This window comes from Emys orbicularis, chromosome 7 (genome assembly GCF_028017835.1).
Source record: "Emys orbicularis isolate rEmyOrb1 chromosome 7, rEmyOrb1.hap1, whole genome shotgun sequence".
Taxonomy (NCBI): domain Eukaryota; kingdom Metazoa; phylum Chordata; order Testudines; family Emydidae; genus Emys; species Emys orbicularis.
In genome coordinates, this window is record NC_088689.1 from 113214457 (window position 1) to 113230913 (window position 16457).

The following is a 16457-nucleotide window of genomic DNA, read 5'->3' on the forward strand; positions in this document are numbered from 1 at the left end:
CAACCTCTGGCACGCAGCTCGCCAGGGTAAGCACCCTGGCGGGCCGGGCCGGTTTGTTTACCTGCCGCATCAGCAGGTTCGGCCAATCGCGGCTCCCACTGGCCGCGGTTCGCCGTCCCAGGCCAATGGGGGCGGCGGGAAGCTGCGGCCAGCACATCCCTTGCCCGCGCCGCTTTCCACCGCCCCCATTGACCTGGGACGGCGAACCGCGGCCAGTGGGAGCCGCGATCGGCCGAACCTGCTGATGCGGCAGGTAAACAAACTGGCCCGGCCTGCCAGGGTGCTTACCCTGGCAAGCCGCGTGCCAGAGGTTGCCAACCCCTGAGTTATTTGATTTAACAGTCTTCGAATGAGCATAGCAGCAAAGAAACAGCCAATCAACATGATCATAAACCACAAGTAAAATTTTCTCCTAGGGAGGTATCCTCATCACCCCGCCCCCATCCTTTGACCCCTTTATGCTGGGTAAGAGGGGCCCTAAAAGCTCTGCTTCAAGCTGGGGAAGGATTGCCCTCCACAGGCACTGTGGTATTCAGCATAAGGCTGCCTCCTGACCCCTCACTATTCTTGCTGGCTTAGAGGCCCACAGCACTAACCACTACAGAGATTCTGGGGAATGCCATAACCTAGACAGGCCTCGTGTTGCAGCCTAGGATCCAGAGGGTCCACCTACCATAACCACCTCCTCCCATGAGCAGCGGATCTGAGTTCTGGGAGTCTTAGCAAACAGCACAGAATGTCACTTCCAAAGTCTTGATTTATAAGCACACAGTATTTTGAGGGATAGCTCAGTGGTTTGAGCATTGGCCTGCTAAACCCAGGGTTGTGAGTTCAATCCTTGAGGGGGCCACTTAGGGATCTGGGGCAAAATCAGTACTTGGTCCTGCTAGTGAAGGCAGGGGGCTGGACTCGATAACCTTTCAAGGTCCCTTCCAGTTCTAGGAGACAGGATATCTCCAATTTTCAACAGTAGGGTGAAGATGGCCTTGTCGAATGAGTAAGCAAAATCATGCGCTCTTGATTATTTTTTGTCCCATAAAAATAAATCCAAAGGATGGGGCACTGTAGAGTGTCAGGTTTCAGAGGGGTAGCCGTGTTCGTCTGTATCAGCAAAAACAACGAGGAGTCCTTGTGGCACCTTAGAGACTAACAAATTTATTTGGGCATAAGCTTTTGTGGGCTAAAACACACTTCATCAGATGCATGGAGTGAAAAATAAAGTAAGCAGTATATATATACAGCACATGAAAAGATGGGAGTTGCCTTACCAAGTGGGGGGTCAGTGCTAATGAGGCCAATGCAATCAAGGTGGACGTTGCCCATTTCCAACAGTTGACAAGAAGGTGTGAGTATCCGTAGAGGGAGAATTACTTTTTGTAGTGACCCATCCACTCCCAGTCTTTATTCAGGCCTAATTTGATGGTGTCCAGTTTGCTAATGAATTCCAGTTCTGCAGTTTCTCGTTGAAGTCTGTTTTTGAAGCTTTTTTAATTGAAGAATTGCCAGAAAAGAGTGTAAGCATCTTCCATTATGTAACATGCAGTCAGGTCTGGTTTGAGTTTTTCCTTTTTAAATGAGTCTTCCACAAAGGCTGTTTAGGTACCATAAACCTGCCTAGTTTTGTTATGAAAAGTGGATGGTTATTGCGACATGCCAGTATCTGGTGTTGGCCTTCTATTATTAACTTCAACAATGTAGTAACAAAAAAACATGGTTTTACCTTCTGCATGCAAGGAGCCCCATTCTGGATTTAGACTCGGGAAGAACACTGGGTGTTTGAGCTGTTGGCAGTTTCCTGGTAAACATGAGCTTGTGAGAAAAGGTAGCTACGTTGGGCTATTTTAGAACTGGGGAATTTCCTCCCATCTTCAAGGCATTTTGGTAGCAGACAGGCTCTAATGTTACATGGACGGCAGCCCACATTTTTCATTTGCTCCAGGAAGCTTCTGGTAAGTGACAAGTTCTGGCAGCATTCATTCACACAGTGTTGTAACTGGCAGTTGTACCTACTTTTGTGAAACGAAACTGTTGCTTGGGCAGCAGTTAGTAGCAAACCTTTAAGTTAAGAACAGGGTTTTGGCCTTATCTTTTTCTCAGTTACAGAACTCAAAATTGTAGTTATTCTTAACTACAGGAAGTTTAATTTATTCCATTTTTTTTCTGTACTAACATGAAAAGGAGAAACTCAAAGGCTAGGCCGATTGCTATGATACAGTCTTTATGCATATGATAGTTCTATCTGCTTGTGTAGCGGAACTGGGTGCAATTGATAATTTCTCCATTTTTTGAAGGTGTTTTTCTTAGTATAAAATGTTTTTTTTTTTTTTTTTTTTTTTCCATATAATCTATATGCTCTATCTTAGGTATTTATATGGCCCCACAATACCATAGTATTAGGAAACCTCCCAATCTTTAGTATATATTACCTTCGTAATAGCCCTCTAAGGAAGGGAAGTGCTATTATGCCCCTTTTTGCTGATGGGGAACTGAGGCACAGAGAGGCTAACTGGCTTGCCCTAGGTCACACAGTAAGTCTGTGGTGATGCAGGGACTGGAACCCAGGTCTCCTAACTCCAAGGCTAGTGCCCTAACCACTAGATCATTCTTCCTTTCTGCAGCTACTAGGGAGGGTGCTCATTATTTTTTAACTCTGTAGCCTTTAAAACAATGGGCGCCTTCACTTGGGGCTGCAGGATACACAGCACCTCTGAAAATCATCCCACTTAGTTAAGCACCTGAATATGGATTCAGGAGACTCTTTGGGCACCTGATTTTGAAAATGTTGTCCCAGCAGTTCTGGTGCTCATTTAGCATTCATTGTAGCTGTTCCTTGTGCAAGTTGCATGGTCGTCTGTTTCAGAAAATCAGCTAGTACTTCATTATGGATTGGAAATCAGATCTAGTCAAACTGGTGTTAGACACTGACCAACTGCTCTGAGGGATTGTAAATGCATCTTTAGGTTTTTTGTTTCTGTTTGATTTCTGTCCCAGACTTTAACAGCACTTCAGTCACTCAGTCTTTTAAATCTAAGTGAATGGCATTATAGTCTAAAGCTCAGGTATTAAAATGCCAAGAGAAAGCATAGTCAACACACCTTTTCATTTTTCTGTGGTGGATAAACTGATTCTATGTAGTATCTTGTTTAAAACAGATCACTATCTGCTGTCTGTTAACATTAGAGATCCCATGGCACAACTTACCCCCTCAATCAACCAAACCAAGACACTCCACGTGGTTCTCCACCTGGGAGGATGAACGGACATGATAGATGTTAGTCACATTGCTTAATGCACTACTGGAAGGTGCTCAGATATGATGATGATGAGCACAGTATAATAATCTATATAGAATGACACCATGAGTTTGCTCCTTTGTCCTTGACCATATTTCCCCTCCTGCTAGCATAGTACAATATGATCTGTAGCATTTCTTATGGGAGCAGTCAGCTGTAATATATGATTTGTAAAAGCTTTCAGATGAAAGGTGCTCTACATAAATAGAATATTTAAGCATTTTGAGTATGCACGGGGTTAAAATGTGCATTTTCCAAAAGCTATAAAGTTGTAGTAGCTGATTTCAAAACAGCCAAAACTAGAGGTCAGTGATAGTAAAATACAAAATCTATATATGGACCCTACATATAGGGCTATATATATTTAAGAACTTGTAATGTTTCACTGAGGAAAACTGTTTCAGAGCAAAACTTTACCTTATTTATAGATCCTTCAGCATATAAGTTTATAATGGAAAAAATTAGATGACAGAATATTCAATTTACATAATTGGTGAATTTTGCCTATTTGATCAAATTTCTACAACATTTTTGCTGTCGCACTAGCTCATGGCAAACATTCAAACTTGCTGGTGGTTAGCTCATTATATAACAAGTCTTGTGGGCTTGTTTTTGGTACCCTGATTGGTTAGCTTATGTAACTAACAACACAAATAACTGTTACAATCGAACATGCAGATTGAAATACTCATTAGTGGAATATTTAATGTTTTTCATAAGTGTTTTGACTTCTAAAGTTTGGCTTCTGACACGCAACTACAAGTCACAAAGTCTCATCTGAATTTTTTGTCGAATTTAGTGAATTCATATTAATTTTTTCACTATACACTCAATGGAAATGAATCCTTTTCATAAAGGAAGATGGGGAGGAGGTTTTCACCATGCATTGTGCCTGAGAGGTTTTGATTAGGGCCTAATGTCTTTGCCACAGGAACGTTCCTATCCCAGTGAGGCAGAGCTAAAGGAAAAGCTGCAGCAGGAGATGCAATGGCAGATTTTTCGCAAAGCAGCTTTAAAGAGCACAGTTCAACAGATTGAATTGAAACGCAAACTGCTTCAACATTCCTATATGAGTAAAGGGCTTTACCCATGGTGTAAGAACTGATGTGTGCACAAATTTCTGTCAACAGTGAAGCTGTAAGATACCAATCACTACCCACTAAAGCGGCAAAAAGGTCCATCTCCAGATGCCAAAATCTTGTGAAAGATGGCGGTGTTATTAAATCAGGCCTGTAGTTTCTTCATTTTTAGGGTAGGCTACAATGGTGAAAACTTTCAGGGAACTGTCTTTCCCTGTATTTCTTAAATCATTAAAACGCTCTTTCCTTCATGTTAACGCCCTCTGACAGACATCATCTGTTTTTGAATGATTGGTACACATGCTCATTGGTATCTGTACCATTCTTCTACTCAACTTCTATCAACAGGTGAAGGAGCATGAAGTAAGTTTCTTCTAGATAATTAATACACCCTGACTGGGAGTGTCATAGCAGCTGTTATCTACTGATGGTATGCACTTAAGTATGATTAATTGGATTATAAATGACACTGTTTATTGCTGATGCTAACAATAGCATAGTTAGACTTGTGTGGTGTCCCTTGTACAAAAAGGCTATTATTCCATCCGGGAGAGAAATCAGGAAAGGGTCAGAATATTTGCTGCTGAAGAAAATAGTGCATGAAAAATGCAGAATTTGGTGTAGTGAAAAGCAGTAGAATACTATTTTAGACACTTAGAAGTTGAATCCAAAGTTGTGGAATTCTATAGTCTATATGAACGAACAGGCTGACAGCCTTGAAAAAACAGCAAAGAAGCTGCTATCACGTGTTGTCACCACCCTGGGTTTTACTTTTAAAATAAACTGCCTTAATTAACCTTTTCAATTGTACTTATTTCTTTTACTGTTAGCTGATTGTTTTACATTTTCAAACATGACAAAATCATGCTTTAGTGTATGTAACTTAATTGAATCAGAAGTATATTCCCACCTCCAGTTACTTGTTTACTTAAAACAAATTGATTCACTTTCATTGGCAACTGTTTTTATAATTATGTATTTAAAATATTGTAAAATGCCTGTTTTCTATCCTTGGACTCAAATCTGTTAGGACTGCTTTCCTCCTCAGGTGTTAGTGTGTATATTTTCAAGAAAATATCCTCACTTGATGGTTCAGTCTAGGAGAGAAGGGATGAGTGGCACGTTACTGATTTTATTTGAATCTTCTGTTAAGAAAACGGATAAAATGCATCTTCTGCATTTGAAATATTTAAAGTTACTTTAAGCGTGTTCTTTGTTACAGCTAATGATAGCAAATAAAACCACAACAAATGCAAGCTAATCTGTGTTAAGACTTTTTATTATATTCAGGTAAAATCATAAAGTAAAAGCTCAGTGCAACAAAGAACTTTTGAGGAACAACAAAACATCCGTGCCCTGTGGCTGAATGTTACATTGCCATGGTCACATGGGTAACAAACGTGCTTGTAAGAGCAAAAGACTTAGAGGGATAGAATACCCTTTTTATTAGAATTGCAATGTTGGTGGTGCTTTATTTCCTATATGAAGAGTCTTGTTCAGTAGGTATTAAGGGCTGCATGAAAGTCTACTACAGAACAAGAAATGGTGAATGAATGTAACTAAGACAGGAAAATCCTAAAGAACCTAACTCTTATCCAAAACATCTAGAACTTGAATATTTACTCTTCCACCCTTAAACACTTTCAACAGTGAAGGATGGCATGAACTCTTTGAGGAAGATGATTGACAAACTGGTAACTCTATCATTTTACCCCAGTACAAGAGGGATGGCAGCCTTGAGAAACCACTTACTGTACATTTACAGTAGGGACAAAAAATCACTTTTAGAGCTTGCATTCATCCAACTGTTACCACATTCCTGTTGAGGTGGTGGCACAGCTAAAGCATCTTTTAGTCAGCCTGTTGATTTCAGATGTATCTCAGCCATCATGTTCTAGTCTAAATCTGTCCACCCAAACATAAGAAATATGCAGTAGTATATGAAGAGTGCTACAGTATTTCACAATTTTTTAAATTAAACAAACACTTTGCTAAGGCCCCTTTTTACATTTCTCTACCCCACCTACAGCAGGGATACATAATACGTAAACATGTACTGAATTAGCACTTAGTTGAGGTAGCAGGTGAGAACAGAGGCAGCAGTATCAAGGTACTGTAGTGCAAAGCAGATGCCATTTCTAGCAAAACATAAATGGAGGCACTACTTTGTGTTAGTCTTCTTACATTTTGGCAATGCTTTTAACTAATGAAACAAAAAGGAGACATCTCTCCATTGGAAAAAAATCCTTCCATAAAGCAACACTATTACTAAAAAACTCCTCAAACTAAAGGCAGCCAAGAAGACAGTCTTCAGTAGTCTAAGATCTTCACACACATTCTACCATTTTGCAAAGTTACCCTGCTAGTTCCCTTGTGAATATGAAAACATGTACATTTAAGTGAAAAATGCCACAAACATGGTAAAGCAGATTCATATACACAGGAAAGAATTAGTAATTTTGTTGGTGGATTTGCTTTTTTTCTACTTGGTTTCAAGTAAAATAAAAAGGTTCCAGAGTACACAGTGGAAATGACGCTTTTCAAGCTGATCCTTGGACCAGTATTCTCAACAGAAATCTAAGGCATATACTCTAGCAAACAGCTTTCCAAGAAATTCAGGCAAGTGGATGCTGCTTGGTATGTTTGCTGACAGGTGGGTTACCAGTATGATCTTTTCTCTCCTGCTCTTTCCAAGGTACGTTTCAGAAGATAAACTGCAGCATGAAGTCCCCCTACATTCACCCAGACTGTATGACCCTTTTGCCACAAGTGTCCCATTTTTGACAAGGCCTACAATGCAAAAAAAAAAAAAAGTGAAAATTAGTATAGGTGGAGCTGAAGCCTATGAATAAGGTTGTCTAACAATTTCCATTATGAGCCTCTATGTTCAGAGACTAATTTTTACCAAACTTTAATAATTGAAAGCTGAAATTTTCCAGGCAATTTTCATTCTTCCTTAAGTGATTTAAAAAAAAAAAAAAAAGAAGCTTCAGTGAAAATTGTTCTATTTCCAAGAATGAGGTTAGGGGAAGTGGTAGCGGCACCAATGTTAAAAAATCTGCCAAACTTTTCTTTTAGCACTTCCATGCATTGGAGCAGGAACTTTGAAATGTAAAAGAATATTAATGTTGCAAAACTAGGAAATGCTAGAATTAAAGTTGCCCATGCAACCTTCATTCAGTGCCTTGGGTGTGTGCACTGATACTCTGATATGATCACATATTGTTTTTGTACAGAACCCTTGCCTCCTTCTGTACACAGGATGGACAGTGAATTAGGTAGAAGCATGCAAGAAAAAGCAAGTTTTCTTGTGTTAAGATACAGGTCTAGAAAAGCTGTGTTCTATTCCTGGCTCTGCCATGGACTTCCTATATGATGTGTATCAAGACTATCATAATGCACATATGCAAGGGGGTTGAATTAAGGTTGCACGAGCAATTTTAATTCTCATATTTCTTAACTTACGTGCTTGACTCTGCTACCTTAATGTTCTTATTATCATTTTGTGTGTAAGTTTATTATATTCTCCTTCACTTTTGGGATGTACAGGTCAAACACTTAAGGATCCTGAATGTGTAAGTAGTTGCACTTAAATTGCTTTTCTGACCTATTCACAGTTGAACAGTGTGCCATATGTTATGTTTTAGTAATTCACTTCACCCATTAGGCTTCAGTGACCTGCAAGACAGTTTTTCTAGGCTTTTTGAGTGGAAGGAGCAAAGGACAAATATATGAAGAGAATCAGTTAGTTTTGGAATTGGGCTGATTTTTTGAAGGGAGCTGGGAGATATGGTGGGGTGTATTATTTTTTTCCCCAAGAGTGTCTGAAGATATTTCAGTTAGCATGTGTGTGCTTTTAGTTTTTGTAACATGCCTAGAAATTTGAAAGACAATAGAAAAGGAAGTCAAATTTGAAAGGTAAATTTCTCTAAATTTGTAGTAATGATTCAGATTTGACCTGGATGACATGGTGTATCAACAGTTTCTATACAGACAATATACACCTCTACCCCGATATAACGCTGTCCTCGGGAGCCAAAAAATCTTACCGCGTTATAGGTGAAACCCCGTTATATCGAACTTGCTTTGATCCACCGGAGTGCGCAGCCCTGGCCCCCGGAGCGCTGCTTTACCGTGTTATATCCGAATTCATGTTATATCAGGCCGCGTTATATCGGGGTAGAGGTGTACTGTCAGAAGCATGACTTTTACATGTTTTTTTATTAAGTTCATCCTTGTAATTTAGGTCTAATCACTTCTAAAACTTAAACAGCAGAAATCTATTCCTTAGAAAGGGAGGTGAATCTGTAAGGTGACTACTGCAGAAGAGAGTCTAGCATCTAGTTTAGAAAGAACATTTTAAATTTGAATATCAGTTCATTTTGAACACAATTTTAGGCCTGATGCATAAGTTGACTTTTCTCTGTCTTTGAGGGTGTTTGTAAGAATTAAAAAAAAAATCACTAAAAAATGCCTAAGAACAATCTGTGATTCTATACCTTGGCAAAACATTTCCTGTCTTGGGTAAGTAGTACAGCTCTCCCTGTCCCAGGCCTGCAGATGCGACTCATCTCCAAAAGGCAAGCTGGGTAGAGATCCCAATTCTTCTTTTTAGATCCTATCCTAGAATGAAAATTTAGACTTGTACAGTCAGCAGGCTGCTGCAGAGCAGTTGAAAACAGTTCATTTTCAGTTAGTCTTTCTTGCATGGGTTAGTTTGATCATTTTTCCTTTTCCTTTCCACCTTTACTTCCAATAAAAGGACATATTACTAATGCTCCACTGCATCAGTTAGTTTATCAAGTAATTAAATTACCTCATAGAAAAAGCACTCAAGTGCCTTTTCTAGTAGTAAGTGCTTTAAAAGCTATAGCAACAGCAACATGGTTAAGTTACAAACATCTAGCAACTACAAGTGACTTGCAATCCTCTCTCCACCCCAACCACTCCTCCCAAATCTAGGTCCTTGAATTAATAAGCAGGTCTTGCTCTCAGACAAATCACTGCAATACATAAGTTGCTGCTATTTCATGGAAGTTTCCAATACATTATTTGAATTAAAAAGTGATTCTGAATGTCTTGTAACTGTATTATGCACTTTAATGAAATAAGGGCTTTTATCAATATTTACTGAATATATTTATTAGGAGTCAAGGTATTCTATGAAACCCGCCAAAAACACAATGACATAAAAGCCACCATGAAACTGGCAGAAGCTTTTGTAATCTGTATCTTAAAACTGCTACACGGATTAGTTTGAAAATTAGAAATGCTTGGATTAAACATTGTATATCATGTTTCAAAGTAAAGTGAATTTTCAGAATTTGTGAAGTGTTTTGAAGTTGTTGAAGGCTATAAAAGTACTGACAAGAATTATGGCAGAGTCTGAGAGCCTGAAAATTCTAGCAGACCTTTAGTGATAGTAGCAATAGGAAATGCTGCTGCATGGTTCAGTCAAATATAGTAACCTTAAAAACTATTTCAAAATGATGATTTGCACCTCTTTCCAAATGGCATATCTGTTACAATAACATCCACAGAGCTGGTCCTCAAGGGGAGATTGCAGATATCCCACTGAATGGTATCTATGGGTATGCCCCAGGAAGTACCACTGCAAATAAAGGCATTCAATATCAGGCATGATTTATTACTTCAAAAAGGTTTTTCAAATAAAAAATACCCATGGTATTATGTCAAACAGGAATATATTAAAAACAAAATGAAACAAATCCATGAGAAAGGGATTTCTTTATACAAACAGCTGTGCCACAAATCCACGTACACTTCTTACCTTTCTTTATTCTGATTTTTCTTCAACAAAGAACAGATATTATTTGCTGCTCTTTTCACAGCCTGTGGATTGTTATCACCTGCAATATGATAACAGCTAGGCCACTCAGTAGCCCCCTGAAAATGGAAAAAAAATTGATTAAAATCTGTTATGCTGGAATTGGTGAATTAAAAAGAGCCAAAGAAACAGTAAACTACCTGTAAATGGCAGAATAAAGCAGTAATAGTCAACTTTCAGCTTCAATATTCCTTGTAATATATCCATTTCATATCATGCATTTTCAATGACCTGACAATACTCTGGGATTTAGTTTCTTCCCTCTGTAGCTTGCATGAGGAAGGTGAAGCCACTAAGGGTAAGTATATTTGTAGTAGTTTGAAAGTTGAGGAGATCTTTGATGTTTAGCTGCTTCACTTGCTGAGTATCAGTAAGCTACCCAGCATGTATTTGATTCATTTAAAATATATAGGATTCAGTTACGTCACTGTTTATGCCACTTTCCTAATTTAAATAAAGAACAAAAGAAGGATTACCTCTATTGGTATAGCCCCTGTTCCACTCATTGGATCAATTATAATGTCAGTTGGCTGAGGATCACAGAGCCTGAAGAACAGAAGAAACTATATTAAAGGAAAGTTTTAACAGATGCAAAAGTTTCTACAGACAAGGTAAACTGGAGAACTACTTAAATTCTTCAAATTATACTATTCCCATAAAGTAAGGAAATGTTAGTAACCACTTGGAAACAATGTTTAGTTAACTTTATATACAGTGACATATAAGGATGCCATTAACAAAGTGTTATGAGCACAGGCTATGGTCAATGCACACTTTTTTCTCTGGGCTGCAAAATGATAGTGATTATAAATCATTACAAAATGTTCATGATGTTTGTTTAAACTCTGTTTGTTTATAATTAAAAAGGACTTTTCAGAAAAGAATCAAGTAGCTTAGTTTCTAGAACAACATTACATGGCAATTAAAAATAATACACAACTAAGTGACTGCACTGACCTGAGCATACCATAAGCAAGGGTGGATCGAAGAGTTGTGGGTCCAAAATGTGTAATATTTCTTCTGTGAAGACTCTCTTCAGTTAATGCAATGCCCACCACTACTTCATTATTGTGAATGTTCAAGAGAACCTAGGATAAAGTTAACAACTACTATGTAGGAGTAACAGAAATTTTAAATAGTGTACTTAAATATTTACACTGTGCTTTAGTCTTACAGGATTCTTTACAAGTAGTAATAATGTTTATGAAGAGTTTTGAGATCTTGGAAGAAAAGTGTTATGTGAGTGTTCAAGTTCATTAATAATATTTTGGGGTCTGTCTAAAACTCATTATTATTGCACATACATAGTTTTTTTTTTTAAATCCAAGATTTCAAAGCACTCAACATTAAGCTAAATGCTCCTCTGAAGTAAATAAATAATAAAATGAGGCTATGAAGCAGATATTGGGTAAGTGACTTGCCCAAGGTCACCGTGTATCAGTGGCAAATCAATTAAAAACCAGTTCTTCTGGTTCCCAGTAGCGTACCCTAACCAGTAGAGAACACTGAAAATTGTATTCAAGGATACTGAGCCAACATAAATGCTTCATTTCAGGCCTCTCCCTCACTCTGCCCCATACACACAAAAAATGTTCATTTAAGATTGAACCTAATTTCCAAGTCTCCAACTTCCCATAATGAGAAACCACAAGTTGACATTAACTACTCAGTACCTAACATGAATATTTTTTCCTGTCCAGCTGGTTCATGCACATATGATTCATAGATTCTAAGGCCAGAAAGGACTACTGTGATCATCTAGACTGGTCTCCTACTAACACGGGCCATAGGACTTCCCTGAATTAATTCCTGTTTGAACTAGAGTAGCTCTTTTGGAAAAACATCCAATTTTGATTTAAAAATTGCCAGTGATAGAGAATGCACCACAATCCTTATAAATTGGTACAATGGTTAATTACACTATTAAAAATTCAGTCTGAATTTATCTAGCTTCAACTTCCAGCTATTGGATCTTGTTATACCTTTGCCTGGTAGATTGAAGAGCCCACTATAAAATTTATATTATCTATGTGGGTATTTATAAACCTGTGATTAATTTTATTCTAAGAAATCAAATTTATGTCATTGCTTCTACTATGAAACAACTTTCTCCCCTGGAGCGGTAGTGTCATATAAACATATTGGCTTAAGCAAAGATACATGAAGACTCTGAAGTAAAGCAGCAACTCATTTATAGGTGTAAATATATGTGAATATTATTGAAAAATACTGGTGCATTGTACCTCGACATCAAAGTTGGTCATGTCAGCCTTCCACTGGAAGTAATCTTGCACAGCTCCACCAAAATCTCTTGCTGCATCATTCGATGTAAAACAATGTTTGTCACCTGCTCTATTGCATGTAACACGGAATTTCAGCACCTGAGCTTCTACTTCACCTTTCTTGCAGTCGCCCTCTTGGTTTTCATTTCCAGTTATATTCAGGAATTCATCTTTGCCATCTGATTGGTCATCTGCTAAGATCATTTCCTGTGTCTTTTCTGTGTTCTGTTCAGCAGATTTCAAGCTTGGGGTATTTTGTACGTGGTCAAGCAACTCTTTATCAGCATCTTTTTGATTTGCTCTGTCCTTTCCTCCATCATCACACAGCTTTTCTTTGCTTGCACCATTCTGTTGATTTTGTTTTTTATGTTTTGTCTTTCTCTTCTTTAGGTTGGTATTTAACTTCCATACTTTCAAAGGGTCAGTCCAGGGCAGTTTTTTAGCCAGGTCCTCCAAATCCTTTAGAGCATCTTCCTATACAAGATCACCAGAATATTCAATAATGTGTTTTGGCAAATTTTATAGGCAACTTTCAAATACTACTGGGTGACCTGGGGTAAGTCACATCTCACCCCCCCGTGTCTGTTTCCTCATCTGTAAAAAGGGGATAATGAGACTTACCTCCCTCTGTAAAGCACTTTGAGATTTAGTGATGAAAAGGAATGCATATTATTATTATTTAAAGGACTAAGAAGTCATTATTTAAAGGACTGTCTATAGTCAATTTTGATAATGCACCTCAATCTGACCTGCAACACTCCATCTACTCCAATCCGGGACTTTGCCTGAGCAAAATATGCAACTAATATGGAATAGTGCTAGACTACCGGGTGGTTCTTTCATTTGAACAAACATTTAAGAGGAACCTAGAAAGTATATGGCATACAAAATAAAAACGATCCCAGCCCCCAAGACTAAACAATTTTAAATCTATTCTTACATGAAAAAAAAAAAAATCCTCATCCAGGAATTTCCTTATGAAGAACTGAATGTTTATTTTTTATTTTCATTTATTTAAAAAATAATCACACCTATCTGAAGATCTGGGTACAGAGATAGCTTACCTTAGTTTCTTTAAACTGATAATCTGTAAACTCCTGAACAACAACAAATAAATTATCCACTGATCTTAAACGATGAACCTAAAATAAATTACAAACAATGGTAATGTTAGTAGCCATATGTAAATGTCTGTAATTAAAACTTGGTCTGGTTACATCTAGACTTAAGGTACAGCAGTGCAACTATTTTGAGGCTGAATATTTGATGCTTTAATACTGTAAAAACGCAACATATTTCTAGTTTCTGTAATTCTTTTTCCACTACTATTGTGTGCACATAGCTCCTTTTCAGCACCACATGTGATCATCACAAAAACATAAGTTAGAACAGGGAGAAAAACTCCTTGCACTGTTTCAGGTTACTTGCTTCTGACTTCATTTACTGTTGTGGAAGAAAAAAAAATGTGAACTTAGTTCTTGAACTGTAAGTAAAGGAAGGAAGGGTTTTTAAATAATTTGTATTCAAATATATATTAATTGGTAGATTTTAATACTAGAATGTTTTGATAATGATGGGGGGGACAAATTTATATTTTTAAAAATTCATTTCATGTTTAGTCACAATGGTCAAGGGAATAAAATAATAGGATATCTATGATTTTTTTAAAAAATCTACAAGTTGTGTAGTTTGCAGTTTAATGGAAGTCATGTTTGAGTCCAGGGGTGGCTGCATTTCAGCTGTAGGTGACATATTTGCTGAATATACTGAATTAGTAAGGGTGAAAAAGGATGAAAAGCATTATATATCATTAATTGAAGAGGATCATAACATTATAAATAACAGGAGTACTTGTGGCACCTTAGAGACTAACAAAGGTGCCACAAGTACTCCTGTTATTTTTGCGGATACAGACTAACACGGCTGCTACTCTGAAACCTAACATTATAAATGACTCCAGCACTACCTCTGAAGAATGAACACTCAATTGTTAGCATTCATAATATTCAATCCATATACAGAAAATCACTAATTGACCATTTAGAACATGCCTGTACATCAAAGGATAAATGTGTATTTTAGGGGGGACAGAAGGCCAGCCCCAGCCTGAAGAGTAAGGAAGGAATACTAATAAACTCCTAAACTAGAAAAATTATCCAAGGAACAAAACATGCAAACCTGTGAAAGTTTCTCTACTGAAATTTCAAAATAGATTTTCCCTCGGTCCTTGCTTATTCTGGACTGTGATCCTAATTTCTCTTTCACTTCATCTGCTGCTGTCAACTCAAAGCCAGTTGGGACAGTAGCTCCAATAGTGACCACGATATCTTTCAGGCTTGAGTTGGGATCACTTTCTAAATTTTCAGTTAAAGGTTTATGGGTATCATCGAGGTTCACTTCAGCTAAGGTGTCAGAAGCCTCTTCAGTATCTGACATTTTGACAGCACTTCAGACCCCCGTGCGGGTCTATTATGTACCGAACGACTGTAATGTAGCGGCAGTAGCAGTTCTGCGAAGAAAAACATGGCCTAAGCATGACATAGAGGAGTCAACTTGTAATGCTACTCATCTGAGCGAGGAGGGGCTGAATAAATACCAGTGTGGATTAAGCCAGGTCACCCAGCTGTCAAACCGTATGTATTTTGAGCCTGGACTAAGCTAAGGCCTTCAGCAGGCAAGGGGAGCACTCCTACCAACAGCCAGCACTCTTTGAAGCCGCTTGTTGAAGGTAATGCTGCCCGAGCAGCTGGGGGATCTCCCCGCCACCTAGCTCCCGCTTTGCCACAGCGAACCCACCCCCCGGGCTATTTGGGGAGGGGGCGGGACGCGCTCCCCCCTTTCCCGCCCCACGGGGCTGAGAGCAGCGCGCGGCCTGGCGGGTAGCCCCTCACAGAAACTTCACCTCAGAGACCGGGCTGGACACGGCGTCACCGAGTCTCCCGTGCCGCCTGGGCCCCTCTGCCGCCCGGCCTGTCCCGGGGGGTTCCCCCTCCCGGGCTCCCCACTTTCCCTACGGCCGCTCACCCCCAACCCGCTCCCAGGGGACGCTGCTCTCCTGGACCCCCCGGCCGAGCTGCCTGCCAAGGACGCAGCTCTGGCCGCCCCAATGCTGGAGGGGGAAACACAGACACCGGTATCCAGGCACCGCACGTCTTAGTTACCGGCGGCAACGCGCACTACCACGCACGCAGCGCCTGAGGAGCCTGCAATGCTACTTCCGATTCCGGGAAGTCAAGCGCCGCCAAGCACTTCCGGGTCGGTCTCCCTCTGCTTCCCCGACGTGAGTGCGTGCGACGCGGGCGCCTAGTTGCACGCTCACGCGCAGTGGCCCGTTGTTATGGCAACTAGGCCGCCCACCAGGCTTGAAGGGTGTTTGCTCCTGAGCCTGCCCGGCCGGTCGGCTCAGCTCGTCTTGGAATTGCAGAGCCCGCGGCAGACGTGGCCTTGGGGCCTAATCGAGTAGATTGATGGGCGCTAGAGCGGGTTCCCGAGGGGGACTTCCCCGCGGAGCCGCGCTCCGGGCCGGGCCCCTCCTAGTTCGGACGTGAGCTGGGACTCAGAAGACCCCCAGGGGTTGTCGGCCTAGCTCTGCTGTAGACTTGTCCCAGGGGATACAAGAAGTTATTTTGCGGCCTGATCAAAACGCCTGTTGAAATCAATGGCCGCCTTTCCTTGGGAGACAGATGTTCAGAAGTATGGGGCGCCCACCGCTTTTGTGCAAATTGGGCTCGTGATTCTTCTGTGACCCAGTGTCCCTATCAGCAAAGCATGGATATGGAAACCCACGCGTATGTAGTGTTGGTAGATCTAGGGGTAGGGTGACCAGATCACCGCACTAAAATATCGGGACACATTGGGGTGCCATCAGCCCCGCTCACAGTCCACCCCTGCTCCTCCCAGGCTCCGACCCCTCCCCACTCAGCCCCCCCCCCCCCACTGTGCCTTTCCTCATCTC

The 16457-nt window shown here is 40.1% G+C and overlaps 1 protein-coding gene across 1 annotated transcript; it reads right to left on the reverse strand.

Moving 5' to 3' along the window:
- Positions 1-6735: 6735 nt before the first annotated feature.
- THUMPD3 (THUMP domain containing 3) lies at positions 6736-15727 on the reverse strand. The gene is made up of 10 exons (XM_065407855.1): positions 15664-15727; positions 14681-15011; positions 13567-13644; positions 12464-12976; positions 11178-11308; positions 10697-10766; positions 10164-10279; positions 9873-9983; positions 8872-8995; positions 6736-7162 (listed from the first exon to the last, which is right to left on the reverse strand). Exons 2-10 carry the CDS (start codon positions 14936-14938, stop codon positions 7031-7033), a joined length of 1533 nt encoding a protein of 510 aa, XP_065263927.1. The 5' UTR covers positions 14939-15011; positions 15664-15727; the 3' UTR covers positions 6736-7030.
- Between the last annotated feature and the right edge of the window lie 730 nt (positions 15728-16457).

What these genes read in the sequence shown, in the direction of transcription:
- THUMPD3 (XM_065407855.1), bottom strand. Translation starts at nt 14,938, where the DNA reads ATGTCAGATACTGAAGAGGCTTCTGACACCTTAGCTGAAGTGAACCTC. An exon ending in CAGTAGAGAAACTTTCACAG is followed by an intron (nt 13,645 to 14,680) that starts GTTTGCATGTTT and finishes AATTTATTTTAG; the next exon opens with GTTCATCGTTTAAGATCAGT. An exon ending in ACAGGAAATGTTTTGCCAAG is followed by an intron (nt 7,163 to 8,871) that starts GTATAGAATCAC and finishes TTTGCATTGTAG; the next exon opens with GCCTTGTCAAAAATGGGACA.